Genomic DNA, 18,961 nt, shown 5'->3' with positions numbered 1-18,961 from the left:
ATCTCTGTGCGTTTCTCTCTGCGAATCTCGCTCGCCCTCTGTCTCTCTTTATCTCTCCCCCCCGCCCCTCTCTCTGTGCTTTCTCTCGCGGAATCTCTTTGTGTCGCTCCATGAAATCTCTCTCGGTCTCCTGAATTATCTCTTTGCACTCTGTTTCTCTACTTCCCGGGTTTGTTATCTCCGCTCTCTCTCCTGTGACTCTCATTTCGCTCTCTTATTTGCGATCTCCTCTCTCATCTCCAGTGTTATCCCTCTCTCACCTCTCTTTCCTTCGCCATTTCTCTTTTTCCTCCTGGCTCTCTTTTTCTCGCTCCCCTTCTTGCTGATCTCTCTTCGTCTCTCTTCTTAGCTATTTCTACTCTTTTTCCTCTCTCTGGCTCTCTCTCCTAAATCTCCCTCCCTCATGGGCTGCTCCTATCTCTCCCCACTCAATCTCTATCTCTCTCCTTTAGTGTCTTATTAGCTGTCCTTCTCTCTGGCTCTCCTTCGCTCTCTCTCTTTTCGCTAACTCTCCATTGTCTCTCCCAAACCCAACGTCCCAATGCCTCTCTCTCTGCATGTATGTCTTTGTCTGTTTGTCCAACTTCTCCTTTGAGGTCTGTCCACTCTAAATCCGTCTCGCTTCGCCGCCCAACTCTCCGTTCTGCGGAGGATTCGTCGCATTCAGGGCCGCGTAGGATTTTCAAGGGGTGGGTTGGACCAAGGACCCATTTGTCCATATGGCCGTTTTTATTTTCTGGATTAGGCCCGGCCTTTAGTACTCGATGTTTGACTCCTAAATGAGATCCCCCTTTGCGCAGTAAGCATCTCCATAAATACAATGGCGTCGTAAGGCGTGGCCAGGCCTGCTAGCGGTTAGGAGTTAGGGGCTGGCCTTCAGTGTTATGGCGAAGGCCGTCCAGCCTTTATATGTTTATAGCGATGTTAGTGTGGGCGGTGGATCTTTGGGGTTGATGAGGATGGGATGTGGGAGGCGTGCACAACGATGGACAAAATGGTGATGCTCTTTAGAAATGGTGTTGAGTGGTGTTAGAATCGTTGAAACTTGTGATACAATATCAGCCGTGTCTGTGAGACTAGGATTAACGCCTAGTCATACCTTATTGGGCGTCATAACCGTCTTGGGAGTTAGCAAGCGGGTCTCGCTCTGGGAGGCTTCCCAGACCCCAAAGGGGCCTAGTAAAGCGGGGCCTTGATTTTATCCTGAAGCGCGCCAGCTAACTGGGAGCATTTCACACCTTCGAGCCTAATTGGCGTTTTAAACTGGTTAAAGTCTTGCGTTGTGCACCTGCCATGCGGATGTGGTCGTTAAAGCTTATTCGGCCTCGGCTGGTGCGGCGCTGAAGCATCGCCGTGATGTTGAGGATGGCCCAATGTACTTACGCTGGATGTGTGGCGCGGCCCGCCCCCTCAGTTCCTCTAAGCATCAGGTGGCGTCCCATCGACCTCAAGTATCTGTGGTAACACGCGCCCTCTTCTCTGCGTGCGTTGCCCGGCCACACAGCATATCTCTTTGAAATCACGTCGCTGTTGTGGCCTTAATATCAGTCCTCCAACGCGAGATGTTTTTTCCCGTTTATCGGGATGCAAGACTCATAAAGGAGGCCAGGAGGCGCGCGCTGGATGTTCCCCACCCACTCGCCAACTGCGCCGTCATCAAACCTCTCCCTTTCAGCGTGTGACTTTACATGGATGCTTTGACCGGACACCTGGCCCCTCTGGGTTCCCTATATATAGCGGCGCATCACTTCTCTGAAAATCATCGGGCCTCCATATTTCTCATCTTTGTTTCCCTGCCCCGTCGCGCCCCCAAGTCTCTACTTTACCATGGCGGGAAGACTGAACTTGTGGCGACCTTCTTGATCCTAAACCTGGTTCTCTTCCCACTTGCATCGGCACAGCTGCTCCACGGCTATCACTAGGCTGCGTCGGCCTCCTCAAGTTGCAGCGTGCGATCCTGCACTCAACCTCATCAAGATCGGTGCGATCACCGATGCGTCCTGACAGCTGCTGTCGCTGATTGCAACCTTACGCCTGTGCGGGCGGTAAATGCCTGCGTGCGTAGCCAAGATTAACGTTCTTGGGCTGCGTCGTCGGCGTCAACCTCGGGGGCATAAACCTGTTGCTCAAGGCCTGCGGCCCGCAAGTTCAACTCGCGGATGCTAAGGAGCTGCTTACGGCGTTATCGCGCAGATTTCACGCCCGGATTTTCCGTAACTTTGTTGCGCAACCCTCCTCGTCTTTCCTAGTCATCAGCATTCCGTTCAGTTCATGCGCCCCCTTGTAACAGCCTCTGTCTCAAGCCCCTTCCACCCGCCGAGTCTGACATCTTGTTTAAGGCCTGACCGCTATGATGCGTCCCCTGATAATAAAGCGAGGCTCCTCTCTCCTCCTCCTCGTGTTCTGCCCTCCAGCACGCGCACGTGCAAGGCGTCCTTGGTTGACACACATTTATCTTCCGGATAATAAACCTTAAAAAAAGACTCTCGGTCATACACCTCTGTGTTGGCTTCTTTCATTGTAGGGCACATACTAATAAACATCGCTCCGGCTTTTCAATGTCTTTTTCTCAAGCCTCGAGAACTCTCGAGAGGCCAAGAGTATCATAAAAGTCAGGAAGACAGTGTGGGAAATGAAACTACAGAATCATTCTAGGGCGCTCTCGCGGAGACACGGGAGCTCACTGTTGTAAGCAAGGCGAAGATCGTCGAATCGAAGAATGTCTTCTAAACACTAGCCCAAGGGAGGCGATGATCAGTTGTCACGGGCTTTCCGACCAAAGGCGCTGATCTCTTCGCGCGACCGGTTCTTCTTGCCCAGAACTAGCATCGCATACCCGTTAGCCAGCTGCGATCTTAAGCGTTGTAAAAGTAATTTTAACAGCGAAATCATCCATCTTCGAGCGGTATTACGGCCAGGAAAGCTTGCAAAAGATCATGCGTTTTCAAGCACAATATTTGGGCATGAAAGGTTGAAAAAGATGGTCCATTTTGAAGCCCAAATATTTGGTCGCGAATGAACAGTATTTCATAGTAGAGTACGACGGATAATAGAGTACGTTCCCCAGTAGGCCAAGTGCATTCTCTGCCACTCGAAGATGCGAGGAAGGAAAATTTGCGGATCTTCAAGAAAAATATTAGGTTATCTTTAACAAGCATTCTGACATACAGTATTCAATCATGCGGTAGATTCTTTTACCCTCCACCTTACAGATGTAGGTCTTCCTCCTATTGAATCAAGGGCCTCTTTCTGTGTGTGTGTGTCTCTCTCTGTATCTCTGTCTGCCCATGTATCTCATATTGTTTTCTCTCTTAATCTCAATCTCTCCCTCCCCCCTCTCTCCCTCTCCGTCTCCCTCTTACTCTCTTTCTCTCGCTCCATCTTTACGCGTCTATCTCTCTCTCTCTCTCTCTCTACCACACTGTTTGTCGGACTCAGTTTCTCTCCTCTGCCTCCCCGTGTCTTTCTGTCTCTCTCTTGGCATCCCATCTTACTCGCTTTGTCTCTCTGGCTCTGCGTTTCTCTCGTCTCTGTCTCTCACCTCTTTCTCTCTTAATGTGTCTCTTGAGCTCTCTCTCTCTCTCTCTCTCTCCTTGCTTTCTCTCTCCTATCTCTTGGTCTCTCTCTTACCTCTATTTCTTGGTCTCTCTCACGTTCTCTTTAGCGATCTCTTGGTCTCTATCTCCCTCTCTATCTCCCTCCTCTCTCTCGCTCTCTATCTCAATCTAGCGCCTCTTCTTTATCCCCTGGTCTCCGTCTCATTCTTCTTGTTGATGTGTCTGTCAGGTCTCTACCTCTTTTGCTTTTGGTCAATCTCTCTCTTTCTCTTTCTTACGGCTCTCTTGTTCTCTCCCCTCTTTCTCTCTCTTTCTATCTTATCTCTCTCTTTCCCCAAACGATCTCTCCATCTGTTTTGACCAGGGTTGCCGTCCCTCGGCTTTTTTCTTCGGATTTTGTCATCTGCTCTCGCCATCTCTCACGCACTATCTCTCCTTCGTTTTCTCCTTTCTTCTTAATCACCCTACCTCTCTCCAGTTCTCTCTGTCTCTCTCCCTTTCTCTTCCTTTTTTTGGCGCTCTCTCTTCTACTTTAACGACTGTTTCTGTTTCTCCCTTTTTTTTTTCTCTTGAATTTTCTATGCTCTACCGCTCTTGAACTTTTATTTTCTAGGCAATTGCATTTCTCTCAGAGAAAAAGGGATTTTCCCTTCTCTTTCGGGCCCAGTGCATTTCACCGCTCTTGAACTTCCGTCTCTCGGTTTTCTTCCAGCTCATTTCACTTGCGTTCACCCTCCATACGCAATTTCACATTTCTCACTCTCTTCGTTTCATTCTCTCGATCTTTGTCCCTCTGTTTTTCTTATCTCGTTGGTCGCGTAAATCTCTCTTCACTCTCCCTCACCTCTCAGCTCTCTCTCTAAGAACCCACACACACAGAGTGTCTCTCGCCGTCTCACTCTTTCTCAACCTCTCCTTTCTCTCTCATAAATTTCACCGTGTCTCTACCTCTCTTTCTCCCCACAATCTCCTCCCCTCTCTCTTTCGCTCCCGAAATCTCACTCTTCCTCTCTTTCTCTCCTCTCTCCATAATGTCACTGTGTCTCTACCTCTCTTTCTCCCTCATAATCTCACTCTCCTCTCTCTTTCGCTCCATAATCTCACTCTCCGTCTCTCTCTCTCTCTCTCCCCATAATCTCACTCTCCGTCTCTCTCTCTCTCTCTCTCTCTCTCTCAATCTCACTCTCCGTCTCTCTCTCTCACTCTCTCTCTCTCTCTCCCACAATCTCACTCTCCGTCTCTCTCTCTCTCTCTCTCCCGCAATCTCACTCTCCGTCTCTCTCTCTCTCTCTCTCTCTCTCTCTCTCCCGCACTCTCACTCTCCGTCTCTCTCTCTCTCTCTCTCTCTCCCTCTCACTCTCTCTCTCTCTCTCTCTCTCTCTCTCTCTCTCTCTCTCTCTCCCGCAATCTCACTCTCCGTCCCTGCCTCTCTCTCTCTCTCTCCCCCGCAATCTCACTGTCCCTCTCTCTCTCTCTCCATCCCTCCCGCAATTTCACTCTCCGCCTCTCTCTCTCTCTCTCGCTCGCAATCTATCTCTGTGCCTCGCTCTCTCCTTCTCTTCCGCAAGCTCACTCACTCTTTCTCTCTCTCTCGTACTGTGTCTCTCTCTCTCTCCCACACCCACTCCCCCTCTCGCTCTCACCTTCCTTCCTCTCGCACTCTCTGTGCGTTTCTCTCTGCGAATCTCGCTCGCCCTCTGTCTCTCTTTCTCTCTCTCCCCCCCGCCCCCTCTCTCTGTCTTTCTCTCTCGCTTGGAATCTCTTTGTGTCGCTCGCGGTCTCTCTCGGTCTCTCGTTATCTCTTTGTCGCGCTCTGTTTCTCTAGCCGGGTTTTGTTATCTCCCGCTCTCTCTACCTCTCTGTGACTCTCATTTTGCGCTCTCTTATTTGCGATCTCTCTCTCTCTCTCCGTGTTATCCCTCTCTCCCCTCTCTTTCCTTCGCCATTTCTCTTTTTTTCCTCCCTGGCTCTCTTTTTCTCGCTCCCTTCTTCGATCTCTCGCCGTCTCTCTTCTTCGCTATTTCTCTTTTTTTCCTCTGGCTCTCTCTCTAAATCTCCCTCCCTCGCGGGCTATCCCTATATCTCTCCCCTCAATCTCTATCTCTCTCTGAGTGTCTTATTCGCTGTCCTTCTCTCTGGCTCTCCTTCGCTCTCTCTCTTTTCGCTATCTTCGTGTCTCTCCCAAACCCAACGTCCCGAATTTTCTCTCTCTGCATGTGTCTTTGTCTGTTTGTCAACTTCTCTTGGGGTCTGTCCCTCTCCGTCTGCGCTCGCCGCCCAACTCTCCGTTTGCGGAGGGTTCGTCGCTCAGGGCGCGTAGGATTTTCAAGGGGTGGGTTGGACCAGGACCCATTTGTCCATATGGCGTTTTTTATTTTCTGGATTAGGCCCGGCCTTTAGTACTCGATGCTGACTCTAAATGAATCCCCCTTTGCGCAGTAAGCATCTCCATAAATACAATGGCGTCGGGCGTGGCCAGGCCTGCTGTGATTAGGAGTTAGGGGCTGGCCTTCAGTGTTATGGCGAAGGCCGTCCAGCCTTTATATGTTTATGACGATGTTAGTGTGGGCGGTGGATCTTTGGGGTTGATGAGGATGGGATGTGGGAGGCGTGCAGCAACGATGGACAAAATGGTGATGCTCTTTAGAAATGGTGTTGAGTGGTGTTGCAGAATGGCGTTGAAACTTGTGATACAATATCAGCCGTGTGCGTGAGACTAGGATTAACGCCTAGTCATGTACCTTATTGGGCGTCATAACCGTACTGGGAGTTAGCAAGCGGGTCTCGCTCTGGGAGGCTTCCCAGACCCCAAAGGGGCCTAGTAAAGCGGGGCCTTGATTTTATCCTGAGCGCGCCAGGCTAACTGGGGCATTTCACGCCTTCCGAGCCTAATTGGCGTTTTAAACTCGTTAAAGTCTTGCGTTGTGCACCTGCCATGCGGATGTAGTCGTTAAAGCTTATTCGGCCTCGGTGGTGCGGCTGAAAGCATCGCCCGTGATGTTGAGATGGCCCAATGTACTTACGCTGGATGTGTGGCGCGGCCCGCCCCTCGGTTCCTCTAAGCATCAGGTCGCGTCCACGCCGACCTCCAAGTATACGCGATAACACGCGCCCTCTTCTCGTCGTTGCCCGGCCACACAGCATATCTCTTTGAAATCCACGTCGCTGTTCGTGGCCTTAATATCAGTCCTCCAACGCGAGATGTTTTTCCCGTTTATCGGGATGCAAGACTACATAAAGGAGGCCGGGAGGCGCGCCGCTGGATCGTTCCCCACCCCACTCGCCAACTGCCGCCGTCATCAAACCTCTCCCTTTCAGCGTGTGACTTTACATGGATGCTTTGACCGGACACCTGGCCCCTCTGGGTTCCCTATATAGCGGCGCATGCACGCCTAGAAAATCATCCGGGCCTCCATATTTCTCATCTTTGTTTCCCTGCCCCGTCGCGCCCCAAGTCTCTACTTTACCATGGCGGAAGACTGAACTTGTGGCGACCTTCTTGATCTAAACCTGGTTCTCTTCCCACTTGCATCGGCACAGCTGCTCACGGCTATCACTAGCTGCGTCGGCCTCCTCAAGTTGCGGCGTGCGATCTGCCTCAACCTCATCAAGATCGGTGGAATCACCGATGCGTCCTGAGCAGCTGCTGTGCGCTGATTGCAACCATACGCCTGTGCAGGCGGTAAATGCCTCTGTGCGTGGCCAAGATTAACGTTCTTGGGCTGGTCGTCGGCGTCAACCTCCGGGGACATAAACCTGTTGCTCAGGCCTGCGGCCAGCAGGTTCCAACTCCTTGGATGCTAAGGGGCTGCCGCGGCGTTATCGCTGAATTTCACGCCGGATTTTCCGTAACTTTGTTGCAACCCTCCTCGTCTTTCCTAGTCATCAGCATTCCGTTCAGTTCATGTAGCCCCCTTGTAACAGCCTCTGTCTCAAGCCCCTTCCACCCGCCGAGTCACGACATCTTGTTTAAGGCCTGACCAGCTATGATCGTCCCCTGATAATAAGCGAGGGCTCCTCTCTCCTCCTCCTCGTGTTCTGCCCTCCAGCGCGCACCGTGCAAGGCGTCCTTGGTTGACACACATTTATCTTCCGGATAATAAACCTTAAAAAGACTCTCGGTCATACACCTCTGTGTTGGCTTCTTTCATTGTAGGGCACATACTAATAAACATCGCTCCAGCTTTTCAATGTCTTTTCTCAAGCCTCGAGAACTCTCGAGAGGAGCCAAGAGTATCATAAAAGTCAGGAAGACAGTGTGGGAAATGAAACTACAGAATCATTCTAGGGCGCTCTCGCGGGACACGGGAGCTCACTGTTGTAAGCAAGGCGAAGATCGTCGAATCGAAGAATGTCTTCTAAACACTAGCCCAAGGAGGAGCGATGATCAGTTGTCGCGGGCTTTCCGACCAAAGCGCTGATCTCTTGCGCGACCGGTTCTTCTTACAGAACTAGCATCGCATACCCGTTAGCCAGCTCGATCTTAAGCGTTGTAAAGTAATTTTAACAGCGAAATCATCCATCTTCGAGCGGTATTCGGCCAGGAAAGCTTGCAAAGATCATGCGTTTTCAAGCACAATATTTGGGCATGAAAGGTTGAAAAGATGGTCCATTTTGAAGCCCAAATATTTGGTCGCGAATGAACAGTATTTCATAGTAAGTCTGACGGATAATGAAGTACGTTCCCAGTAGGCCAAGTGCATTCTCTGCCACTCGAAGATGCCGAGGAAGGAAAATTTGCCGGATCTTCAAGAAAAATATTAGGTTATCTTTAACAAGCATTCTGACATACAGTATTCAATCATGCGGTAGATTCTTTACCCTCCACCTTACAGATGTAGGTCTTCCTCCTATTGAATCAAGGGCCTCTTTCTGTGTGTGTGTGTGTCTCTCTCTGTATCTCTGTCTGCCCATGTATCTCATATTGTTTTCTCTCTTAATCTCAATCTCTCCCTCCCCCCTCTCTCCCTCTCCGTCTCCCTCTTACTCTCTTTCTCTCGCTCCATCTTTCCGCGTCTCTCTCTCTCTCTCTCTCTCTCTCTATCTCACTGTTTGTCTTTCTCCCTCTCTCTCTCTCTCCCTCTCCGTTTCTTTCTGTCTCTCTCTTGGCATCCCATCTTACTCGCTTTGTCTCTCTGGCTCTGCGTTTCTCTCCGTCTCTGTCTCTCACCCTCTTTCTCTCTTAATGTGTCTCTTGAGCTCTCTCTCTCTCTCTCTCTCTCTCACTTACTTTCTCTCTCCCTATCTCTTGGTCTCTCTCTTACACTCTATTTCTTGGTCTCTCTCACGTTCTCTTTAGCGATCTCTTGGTCTCTATCTCCCTCTCTCTCTCCCTCCCTCTCTCTCGCTCTCTATCTCAATCTAGCGCCTCTTCTTTATCCCCCCTGGTCTCCGTCTCATTCTTCTTGTTGATGTGTCTGTCTGGGTCTCTACCTCTTTTGCTTTTGGTCAATCTCTCTCTTTCTCTTTCTTACGGCTCTCTTGTTCTCTCCCCCTCTTTCTCTCTCTTTCTATCCTTATCTCTCTCTTTCCCAAACGATCTCTCCATCTGTTTTGACCAGGGTTGCCGTCCCTCGGCTTTTTTCTTCGGATTTTGTCATCTGCTCTCGCCATCTCTCACGCACTATCTCTCCTTCGTTTTCTCCTTTCTTCTTAATCACCCTACCTCTCTCCAGTTCTCTCTGTCTCTCTCCTTTCTCTTCCTTTTTACTGGGCGCTCTCTCTTCTACTTTAACGACTGTTTCTGTTTCTCCCTTTTTTTTTTCTCTTGAATTTTCTATGCTCTACCGCTCTTGAACTTTTATTTTCTAGGCAATTGCATTTCTCTCAGAGAAAAAGGGATTTTCCCTTCTCTTTCGGAGCCCAGTGCATTTCACCGCTCTTGAACTTCCGTCTCTCGGTTTTTCTTCCAGCTCATTTCACTTGCGTTCACCCTCCATACGCAATTTCACATTTCTCCTCTCTTCGTTTCATTCTCTCGATCTTTGTCCCTCTGTTTTTTCTTATCTCGTTGGTCGCGTAAATCTCTCTTGACTCTCCCTCACCTCTCGCTCTCTCTCTAAGAGACCACACACACAAGGTGTCTCTCGCCGTCTCACTCTTTCTCAACCTCTCCTTTCTCTCTCATAAATTTCACCGTGTCTCTACCTCTCTTTCTCCCCATAATCTCACTCCCCTCTCTCTTTCGCTCCCGAAATCTCACTCTTCCTCTCTTTCTCTCCCTCTCTCCACCAATGTCACTGTGTCTCTACCTCTCTTTCTCCTCATAATCTCACTCTCCTCTCTCTTTCGCTCCACATAATCTCACTCTCCGTCTCTCTCTCTCTCTCTCCACCAATCTCACTCTCCGTCTCTCTCTCTCTCTCTCTCTCTCCATAATCTCACTCTCGTCTCTCTCTCTCTCTCTCTCTCCATAATCTCACTCTCCGTCTCTCTCTCTCTCTCTCTCCATAATCTCACTCTCCGTCTCTCTCTCTCTCTCTCTCTCTCTCTCTCTCTCTCTCCATAATCTCACTCTCCGTCTCTCGCTCTCTCTCTCTCTCTCCATCTCCTCCAGTCTCACTCTCTCTCTCTCTCTCTCTCTCTCTCTCTCTCTCTCACCAATCTCACTCTCCGTCCCTGCCTCTCTCTCTTTCTCTTCCCCGGAATCTCACTGTCCTCTCTCTCTCTCTCCATCCCTCCATAATTTCTCTCTCCGCCTCTCTCTCTCTCTCTCGCTCGCACTCTCTCTCTCCGCCTCCCTCTCTCCTTCTCTTCCGCAAGCTCCCTCGCTCTCTCTCTCTCTCTCGTACTGTGTCTCTCTCTCTCCCAACCTCTCTCTCTCTCTCGCTCTCACCTTCCTTTCTCTCGCAATCTCTGTGCGTTTCTCTCTGCGAATCTCGCTCGCCCTCTGTCGCTCTTTCTCTCTCTCCCCCGCCCCTCTCTCTGTCTTTCTCTCTCGCTTGGAATCTCTTTGTGTCGCTCATGGTCTCTCTCGGTCTCTCGTTATCTCTTTGTCGGCCGCTCTGTTTCTCTAGCCCGGGTTTTTGTTATCTCCCGCTCTCTCTACCTCTCTGTGACTCTCATTTTTCGCTCTCTTATTTGCGATCTCTCTGTCTCTCTCCCGTTGTATCCCGCTCTCCCCTCTCTTTCCTTCGCCATTTCTCTTTTTCCTCCCTGGCTCTCTTTCTCGCTCCCTTCTTGCGATCTCTCGCCGTCTCTCTTCTTCGCTATTTCTCTTTTTCCTCTCTGGCTCTCTCTCTAAATCTCCCTCCCTGTGAGCTATCCCTATATCTCTCCCCTCAATCTCTCTCTCTCTCGATGAGTGCCTTATTCGCTGTCCTTCTCTCTGGCTCTCCTTCGCTCTCTCTCTTTTCGCTATCTTCGTGTCTCTCCCAACCCCAACGTCCCGAATTTTCTCTCTCTGCATGTGTCTTTGTCTGTTTGTCAACTTCTCTTGGGGTCTGTCCCTCTCTCCGTCTCGCTCGCCGCCCAACTCCGTTTGCGGAGGGTTCGTCGCTCAGGGCCGCGTAGGATTTTCAAGGGGTGGGTTGGACCAAGGACCCATTTGTCCATATGGCCGTTTTTTTTATTTTCTGGATTAGGCCCGGCCTTTAGTACTCGATGCTGACTCCTAAATGAATCCCCCTTTGCGCGGTAAGCATCTCCATAAATAGAATGGCGTCGGGCGTGGCGAGGCCTGCTAGCGATTAGGAGTTAGGGCTGGCCTTCCGGTGTTATGGCGAGCCGTCCAGCCTTTTATATGTTTATGGCGATGTTAGTGTGGGCGGTGGATCTTTGGGGTTGATGAGGATGGGATGTGGGAGACGTGCAGCAACGATGGACAAAATGGTGATGCTCTTTAGAAATGGTGTTGAGTGGTGTTGCAGAATGGCGTTGAAACTTGTGATACAATATCAGCCGTGTGCGCGAGACTAGGATTAAACGCCTAGTCATACCTTATTGGGCGTCATAACGTGCTGGGAGTTAGCAAGCGGGTCTCGCTGGGAGGCTTCCCGGACCCCAAAGGGAGCCTAGTAAAGCGGGGCCTTGATTTTATCCTGAGCACTTGAGCTAACTGGGAGCATTTCACACCTTCGAGCCTAATTCGCGTTTTAAACTCGTTAAAGTCTTGCGTTGTGCACCTGCCATGCGGATGTAGTCGTTAAAGCTTATTCGGCCTCAGCTGGTGCGGCTGAAGCATCGCCCGTGATGTTGAGATGGCCCAATGTACTTACGCTGGATGTGTGGCCCCGCCCCTCAGTTCCTCTAAGCATCAGGTCGTCCACATCGACCTCCAAGTATACGCGGTAACACGCGCCCTCTTCTCTGCGTCGTTGCCCGGCCACACAGCATATCTCTTTGAAATCCACGTCGCTGTTCGTGGCCTTAATATCAGTCCTCCAACGCGAGATGTTTTTCCCGTTTATCGGGATGCAAGACTCATAAAGGAGGCCAGGAGAGGCGCGCCGCTGGATCGTTCCCCACCCCACTCGCCAACTGCCGTCATCAAACCTCTCCCTTTCAGCGTGTGACTTTACATGGATGCTTTGACCGGACACCTGGCCCCTCTGGGTTCCCTATATAGCGGGCGCATGCCTCTACAAAATCATCCGGGCCTCCATATTTCTCATCTTTGTTTCCCTGCCCCGTCGCGCCCCCAAGTCTCTACTTTACCATGGCGGAAGACTGAACTTGTGGCGACCTTCTTGATCCTAAACCTGGTTCTCTTCCCACTTGCATCGGCACAGCTGCTCCACGGCTATCACTAGCTGCGTCGGCCTCCTCAAGTTGCGGCGTGCGATCCTGCACTCAACCTCATCAAGATCGGTGGAATCACGATGCCGTCCTGAGCAGCTGCTGTGCGCTGATTGCAACCATACGCCTGTGCAGGCGGTAAATGCCTCTGTGCGTAGCCAGATTACGCGTTCTTGGGCTCGTCGTCGGCGTCAACCTCCGGGGACATAAACCTGTTGCTCAAGGCCTGCGGCCCGGCAGGTTCAACTCATGGATGCTAAGGAGCTGCCCGCGGCGTTATCCGCACAGATTTCACGCCCGGATTTTCCGTAACTTTGTTGCGCCAAGCCCTCCTCGTCTTTCCTAGTCATCAGCATTCCGTTCAGTTCATGTCGCCCCCTTGTAACAGCCTCTGTCTCAAGCCCTTCCACCCGCCGAGTGCGACATCTTGTTTAAGGCCTGACCGCTATGATCGTCCCCTGATAATAAGCGAGGCTCCTCTCTCCTCCTCCTCGTGTTCTGCCCTCCGGCACGTGCAAGGCGTCCTTGGTTGACACACATTTATCTTCGGATAATAAACCTTAAAAAAGACTCTCGGTCATACACCTCTGTGTTGGCTTCTTTCATTGTAGGGCACATACTAATAAACATCCGCTCCGGCTTTTCAATGTCTTTTCTCAAGCCTCGAGAACTCTCGAGAGGAGCCCCAAGTATCATAAAAGTCAGGAAGACAGTGTGAAATGAAACTACAGAATCATTCTAGGGCGCTCTCACGGACACGGGAGCTCACTGTTGTAAGCAAGGCGAAGATGCGTCGAATCGAAGAATGTCTTCTAAACACTAGCCCAAAGGGAGGCGATGATCAGTTGTCACGGGCTTTCCCGACCAAAGGCGCTGATCTCTTGGCGCGACCGGTTCTTCTTCGCAGAACTAGCATCGCATACCCGTTAGCCAGCTCGATCTTAAGCGTTGTAAAGTAATTTTAACAGCGAAATCATCCATCTTGAGCGCGGTATTCGGCCAGAAAGCTTGCAAAAGATCATGCGTTTTCAAGCACAATATTTGGGCATGAAAGGTTGAAAAGATGGTCCATTTTGAAGCCCAAATATTTGGTCGCGAATGAACAGTATTTCATAGTAAGTCTGACGGATAATAAGTCACGTTCCCCAGTAGGCCAAGTGCATTCTCTGCCACTCGAAGATGCCGAGGAAGGAAAATTTGCCGGATCTTCAAGAAAAATATTAGGTTATCTTTAACAAGCATTCTGACATACAGTATTCAATCATGCGGTAGATTCTTTACCCTCCACCTTACAGATGTAGGTCTTCCTCCTATTGAATCAAGGGCCTCTTTCTGTGTGTGTGTGTGTCTCTCTCTGTATCTCTGTCTGCCCATGTATCTCATATTGTTTTCTCTCTTAATCTCAATCTCTCCCTCCCCCCTCTCTCCCTCTCCGTCTCCCTCTGTCTCTCTTTCTCTTGCTCCGTTTTTTTGTGTCTATTTTTCTCTCTCTCTCTCTTTCTCTCTACCACGCTGTTTGTCGGACTCAGTTTCTCTCCTCTGCCTCCCCGTGTCTCTCTGTCTCTCTCTTGGCATCCCATCTCTCTCTCTTTGTCTCTCTCGCTCTGCGTTTCTCTCCCTCTCTCTCTCTCTCCCTCTCTCTCTCTTTATGTGTCTCTTGAGCTCTCTCTCTCTCTCTCTCTCTCTCACTTACTTTCTCTCTCCCTATCTCTTGGTCTCTCTCTTACACTCTATTTCTTGGTCTCTCTCACGTTCTCTTTGCGATCTCTTGGTCTCTATCTCCCTCCCTCTCTCCCTCCCTCTCTCTCGCTCTCGATCTCAACCTAGCGCCTCCTCTTTACCCCCCCTGGTCTCCGTCTCATGCTTCTAGTTGATGTGTCAGTCTGGGTCTCTACCTCTTCTGCTTTTGGTCAATCACTCACTTTCTCTTTCTTACGGCTCTCTTGTTCTCTCCCCCTCTTTCTCTCTCTTTCTATCCTTATCTCTCTCTTTCCCAACGATCTCTCCATCTGTTTTGACCAGGGTTGCCGTCCTCGGCTTTTTCTTCGGATTTTGTCATCTGCTCTCGCCATCTCTCACACTATCTCTCCTTCGTTTTCTCCTTTCTTCTTAATCACCCTACCTCTCTCCAGTTCTCTCTGTCTCTCTCCCTTTCTCTTCCTTTTTACTGGGCGCTCTCTCTTCTACTTTACGACTGTTTCTGTTTCTCCCTTTTTTCTCTTGAATTTTCTATGCTCTACCGCTCTTGAACTTTTATTTTCTAGGCAATTGCATTTCTCTCAGAGAAAGGGATTTTCCCTTCTCTTTCGGAGCCCAGTGCATTTCACCGCTCTTGAACTTCCGTCTCTCGGTTTTTCTTCCAGCTCATTTCACTTGCGTTCACCCTCCCGCACGCAATTTCACGTTGCTCACTCTCTTCGTTTCATTCTCTCTATCTTTGTCCCTCTTTTTTTTTCTTATCTAGGTTGGTCGCGTAAATCTCTCTTGGCTCTCCCTCCTCTCTCTCTCTCTAAGACCCACACACACAAGGTGTCTCTCGCCGTCTCACTCTTTCTCAACCTCTCCTTTCTCTCTCATAAATTTCACCGTGTCTCTACCTCTCTCCCTCCCCCGCAATCTCACTCCCCTCTCTCTTTCGCTCCCGAAACCTCACTCTTCCCCTCTTTCTCTCCCTCTCTCCCGCAATGTCACTGTGTCTCTACCTCTCTTTCTCCCTCATAATCTCACTCTCCTCTCTCTTTCGCTCCATAATCTCACTCTCCGTCTCTCTCTCTCTCTCTCCATAATCTCACTCTCCGTCTCTCTCTCTCTCTCTCTCTCTCCATAATCTCACTCTCCGTCTCTCTCTCTCTCTCTCTCTCCATAATCTCACTCTCCGTCTCTCTCTCTCTCTCTCCCGCAATCTCACTCTCCGTCTCTCTCTCTCTCTCTCTCTCTCTCTCTCTCTCTCTCTCCCTCTCTCTCTCTCTCTCTCTCTCTCTCTCTCTCTCTCTCTCTCTCTCTCTCTCTCTCTCTCTCTCTCTCTCCCGCAATCTCACTCTCCGTCCCTGCCTCTCTCTCTTTCTCTTCCCCGGAATCTCACTGTCCCTCTCTCTCTCTCTCCATCCCTCCCGCAATTTCACTCTCCGCCTCTCTCTCTCTCTCTCGCTCGCACTCTATCTCTGTGCCTCGCTCTCTCCTTCTCTTCCATAAGCTCACTCCTCTTTCTCTCTCTCTCGTCCTGTCTCCCTCTCTCTCCCAACCTCTCTCTCTCTCTCGCTCTCACCTTCCTTTCTCTCGCAATCTCTGTGCGTTTCTCTCTGCGAATCTCGCTCGCCCTCTGTCTCTCTTTATCTCTCTCCCCCCCGCCCCCTCTCTCTGTCTTTCTCTCTCGCTTGGAATCTCTTTGTGTCGCTCGCGGTCTCTCTCGGTCTCTCGTTATCTCTTTGTCGGCCGCTCTGTTTCTCTAGCCCGGGTTTTTGTTATCTCCCGCTCTCTCTACCTCTCTGTGACTCTCATTTTGCGCTCTCTTATTTGCGATCTCTCTCTCTCTCTCCCGTGTTATCCCTCTCTCCCCCTCTCTTTCCTTCGCCATTTCTCTTTTTTCCTCCCTGGCTCTCTTTTTCTCGCTCCCTTCTTCGCGATCTCTCGCCGTCTCTCTTCTTCGCTATTTCTCTTTTTTCCTCTCTGGCTCTCTCTCTAAATCTCCCTCCCTCATGGGCGATCCCTATATCTCTCCCCCTCAATCTCTATCTCTCTCGCTGAGTGTCTTATTCGCTGTCCTTCTCTCTGGCTCTCCTTCGCTCTCTCTCTTTTCGCTATCTTCGTGTCTCTCCCAAACCCAACGTCCCGAATTTTCTCTCTCTGCATGTGTCTTTGTCTGTTTGTCAACTTCTCTTGGGGTCTGTCCCTCTCTCCGTCTGCGCTCGCCGCCCAACTCTCCGTTTGCGGAGGGGTTACGTCGCTCAGGGCCGCGTAGGATTTTCAAGGGGTGGGTTGGACCAAGGACCCATTTGTCCATATGGCGTTTTTATTTTCTGGATTAGGCCCGGCCTTTAGTACTCGATGCTGACTCCTAAATGAATCCCCCCTTTGCGCAGTAAGCATCTCCATAAATACAATGGCGTCGGGCGTAGCCCGAGGCCTGCTGGCGGTTAGGAGTTAGGGGCTGGCCTTCCAGTGTTATGGCGAAGGCCGTCCAGCCTTTATATGTTTATGGCGATGTTAGTGTGGGCGGTGGATCTTTGGGGTTGATGAGGATGGGATGTGGAGGCGTGCAGCAACGATGGACAAAATGGTGATGCTCTTTAGAAATGGTGTTGAGTGGTGTTGCAGAATGGCGTTGAAACTTGTGATACAATATCAGCCGTGTGCTGAGACTAGGATTAAGCGCCTAGTCATACCTTATTGGCGTCATAACCGTACTGGAGTTAGCAAGCGGGTCTCGCTCTGGGAGGCTTCCCAGACCCCAAAGGGGCCTAGTAAAGCAGGGCCTTGATTTTATCCTGAGCGCGCCAGGCTAACTGGGAGCATTTCACACCTTCGAGCCTAATTCGCGTTTTAAACTCGTTAAAGTCTTGCGTTGTGCACCTGCCATGCGGATGTAGTCGTTAAAGCTTATTCCGGCCTCAGCTGGTGCGGCGCTGAAGCATCGCCGTGATGTTGAGGATGGCCCAATGTACTTACGCTGGATGTGTGGCGCCGGCCCGCCCCTCAGTTCCTCTAAGCATCAGGTCGCGTCATCGACCTCCAAGTATACCGCGGTAACACGCGCCCTCTTCTCTGCGTCGTTGCCCGGCCACACAGCATATCTCTTTGAAATCCACGTCGCTGTTAGTGGCCTTAATATCAGTCCTCCAACCGCGAGATGTTTTTCCCCGTTTATCGGGATGCAAGACTACGCAAAGGAGGCCAGGAGGCGCGCGCTGGATCGTTCCCCACCCCACTCGCCAACTGCGCCGTCATCAAACCTCTCCCTTTCAGCGTGTGACTTTACATGGATGCTTTGACCGGACACCTGGCCCCTCTGGGTTCCCTATATAGCGGCGCATGCCGCTACAAATCATCCGGGCCTCCATATTTCTCATCTTTGTTTCCCTGCCCCGTCGCGCCCCAAGTCTCTACTTTACCATGGCGGAAGACTGAACTTGTGGCGACCTTCTTGATCCTAAACCTGGTTCTCTTCCCACTTGCATCGGCACAGCTGCTCCACGGCTATCACTAGCTGCGTCGGCCTCCTCCAAGTTGCGGCGTGCGATCCTGCACTCAACCTCATCAAGATCGGTGGAATCACCGATGCCGTCCTGAGCAGCTGCTGTGCGCTGATTGCAACCCCTTACGCCTGTGCGGGCGGTAAATGCCTCTGTGCGTAGCCAAGATTAACGTTCTTGGGCTGTCGTCGGCGTCAACCTCCGGGGACATAAACCTGTTGCTCAGGCCTGCGGCCAGCAGGTTCAACTCCTTGGATGCTAAGGGCTGCCCACGGCGTTATCGCACAGATTTCACGCCCGGATTTTCCGTAACTTTGTTGCCGCAACCCTCCTCGTCTTTCCTAGTCATCAGCATTCCGTTCAGTTCATGCCGCCCCTTGTAACAGCCTCTGTCTCAAGCCCCTTCCACCCGCGAGTGCGACATCTTGTTTAAGGCCTGACCCGCTATGATCGTCCCCTGATAATAAGCGAGGCTCCTCTCTCCTCCTCCTCGTGTTCTGCCCTCCAGCGCACCGTGCAAGGCGTCCTTGGTTGACACACATTTATCTTCGGATAATAAACCTTAAAAAGACTCTCGGTCATACACCTCTGTGTTGGCTTCTTTCATTGTAGGGCACATACTAATAAACATCCGCTCCGCTTTTCAATGTCTTTTCTCAAGCCTCGAGAACTCTCGAGAGGAGCTAAGTATCATAAAGTCAGGAAGACAGTGTAGGAAATGAAACTACAGAATCATTCTAGGGCGCTCTCACGCGGGACACGGGAGCTCACTGTTGTAAGCAAGGCGAGATGCGTCGAATCGAAGAATGTCTTCTAAACACTAGCCCAAGGGAGAGCGATGATCAGTTGTCACGGGCTTTCCCGACCAAAGCGCTGATCTCTTCCGCGACCGGTTCTTCTTCGCAGAACTAGCATACGCATACCCGTTAGCCAGCTCGATCTTAAGCGTTGTAAAGTAATTTTAACAACGAAATCATCCATCTTCGAGCGGTATTACGCCAGGAAAGCTTGCAAAAGATCATGCGTTTTCAAGCACAATATTTGGGCATGAAAGGTTGAAAAAGATGGTCCATTTTGAAGCCCAAATATTTGGTCGCGAATGAACAGTATTTCATAGTAAGTCTGACGGATAATAAGTACGTTCCCCAGTAGGCCAAGTGCATTCTCTGCCACTCGAAGATGCCGAGGAAGGAAAATTTGCCGGATCTTCAAGAAAAATATTAGGTTATCTTTAACAAGCATTCTGACATACAGTATTCAATCATGCGGTAGATTCTTTACCCTCCACCTTACAGATGTAGGTCTTCCTCCTATTGAATCAAGGGCCTCTTTCTGTGTGTGTGTGTGTCTCTCTCTGTATCTCTGTCTGCCCATGTATCTCATATTGTTTTCTCTCTTCATCTCAATCTCTCCCTCCCCCCTCTCTCCCTCTCCGTCTCCCTCTTACTCTCTTTCTCTCGCTCCCTCTTTACGCGTCTA

General features: G+C 50.6%; 1 protein-coding gene across 1 annotated transcript in view; it reads left to right on the top strand.

Moving 5' to 3' along the window:
- LOC144715752 (uncharacterized) overlaps positions 1 to 7,196 on the top strand; it is a 16,614-nt gene extending 9,418 nt beyond the window's left edge. Inside the window, exon 3 of the mRNA XM_078590730.1 lies at positions 7,098 to 7,196. Coding sequence (XP_078446856.1) covers positions 7,098 to 7,196 — 99 coding nt within the window. The remainder of the gene's footprint in view (positions 1 to 7,097) is intronic.
- The last annotated feature ends 11,765 nt before the right edge of the window (positions 7,197 to 18,961 follow it).

This window comes from Wolffia australiana, chromosome 2, assembly GCF_029677425.1.
Source record: "Wolffia australiana isolate 7733 chromosome 2, ASM2967742v1".
Classification (NCBI taxonomy): domain Eukaryota; kingdom Viridiplantae; phylum Streptophyta; class Magnoliopsida; order Alismatales; family Araceae; genus Wolffia; species Wolffia australiana.
Note: the sequence above shows the minus strand (reverse complement) of the source record. Positions and strands in the feature narration are given on the sequence as shown.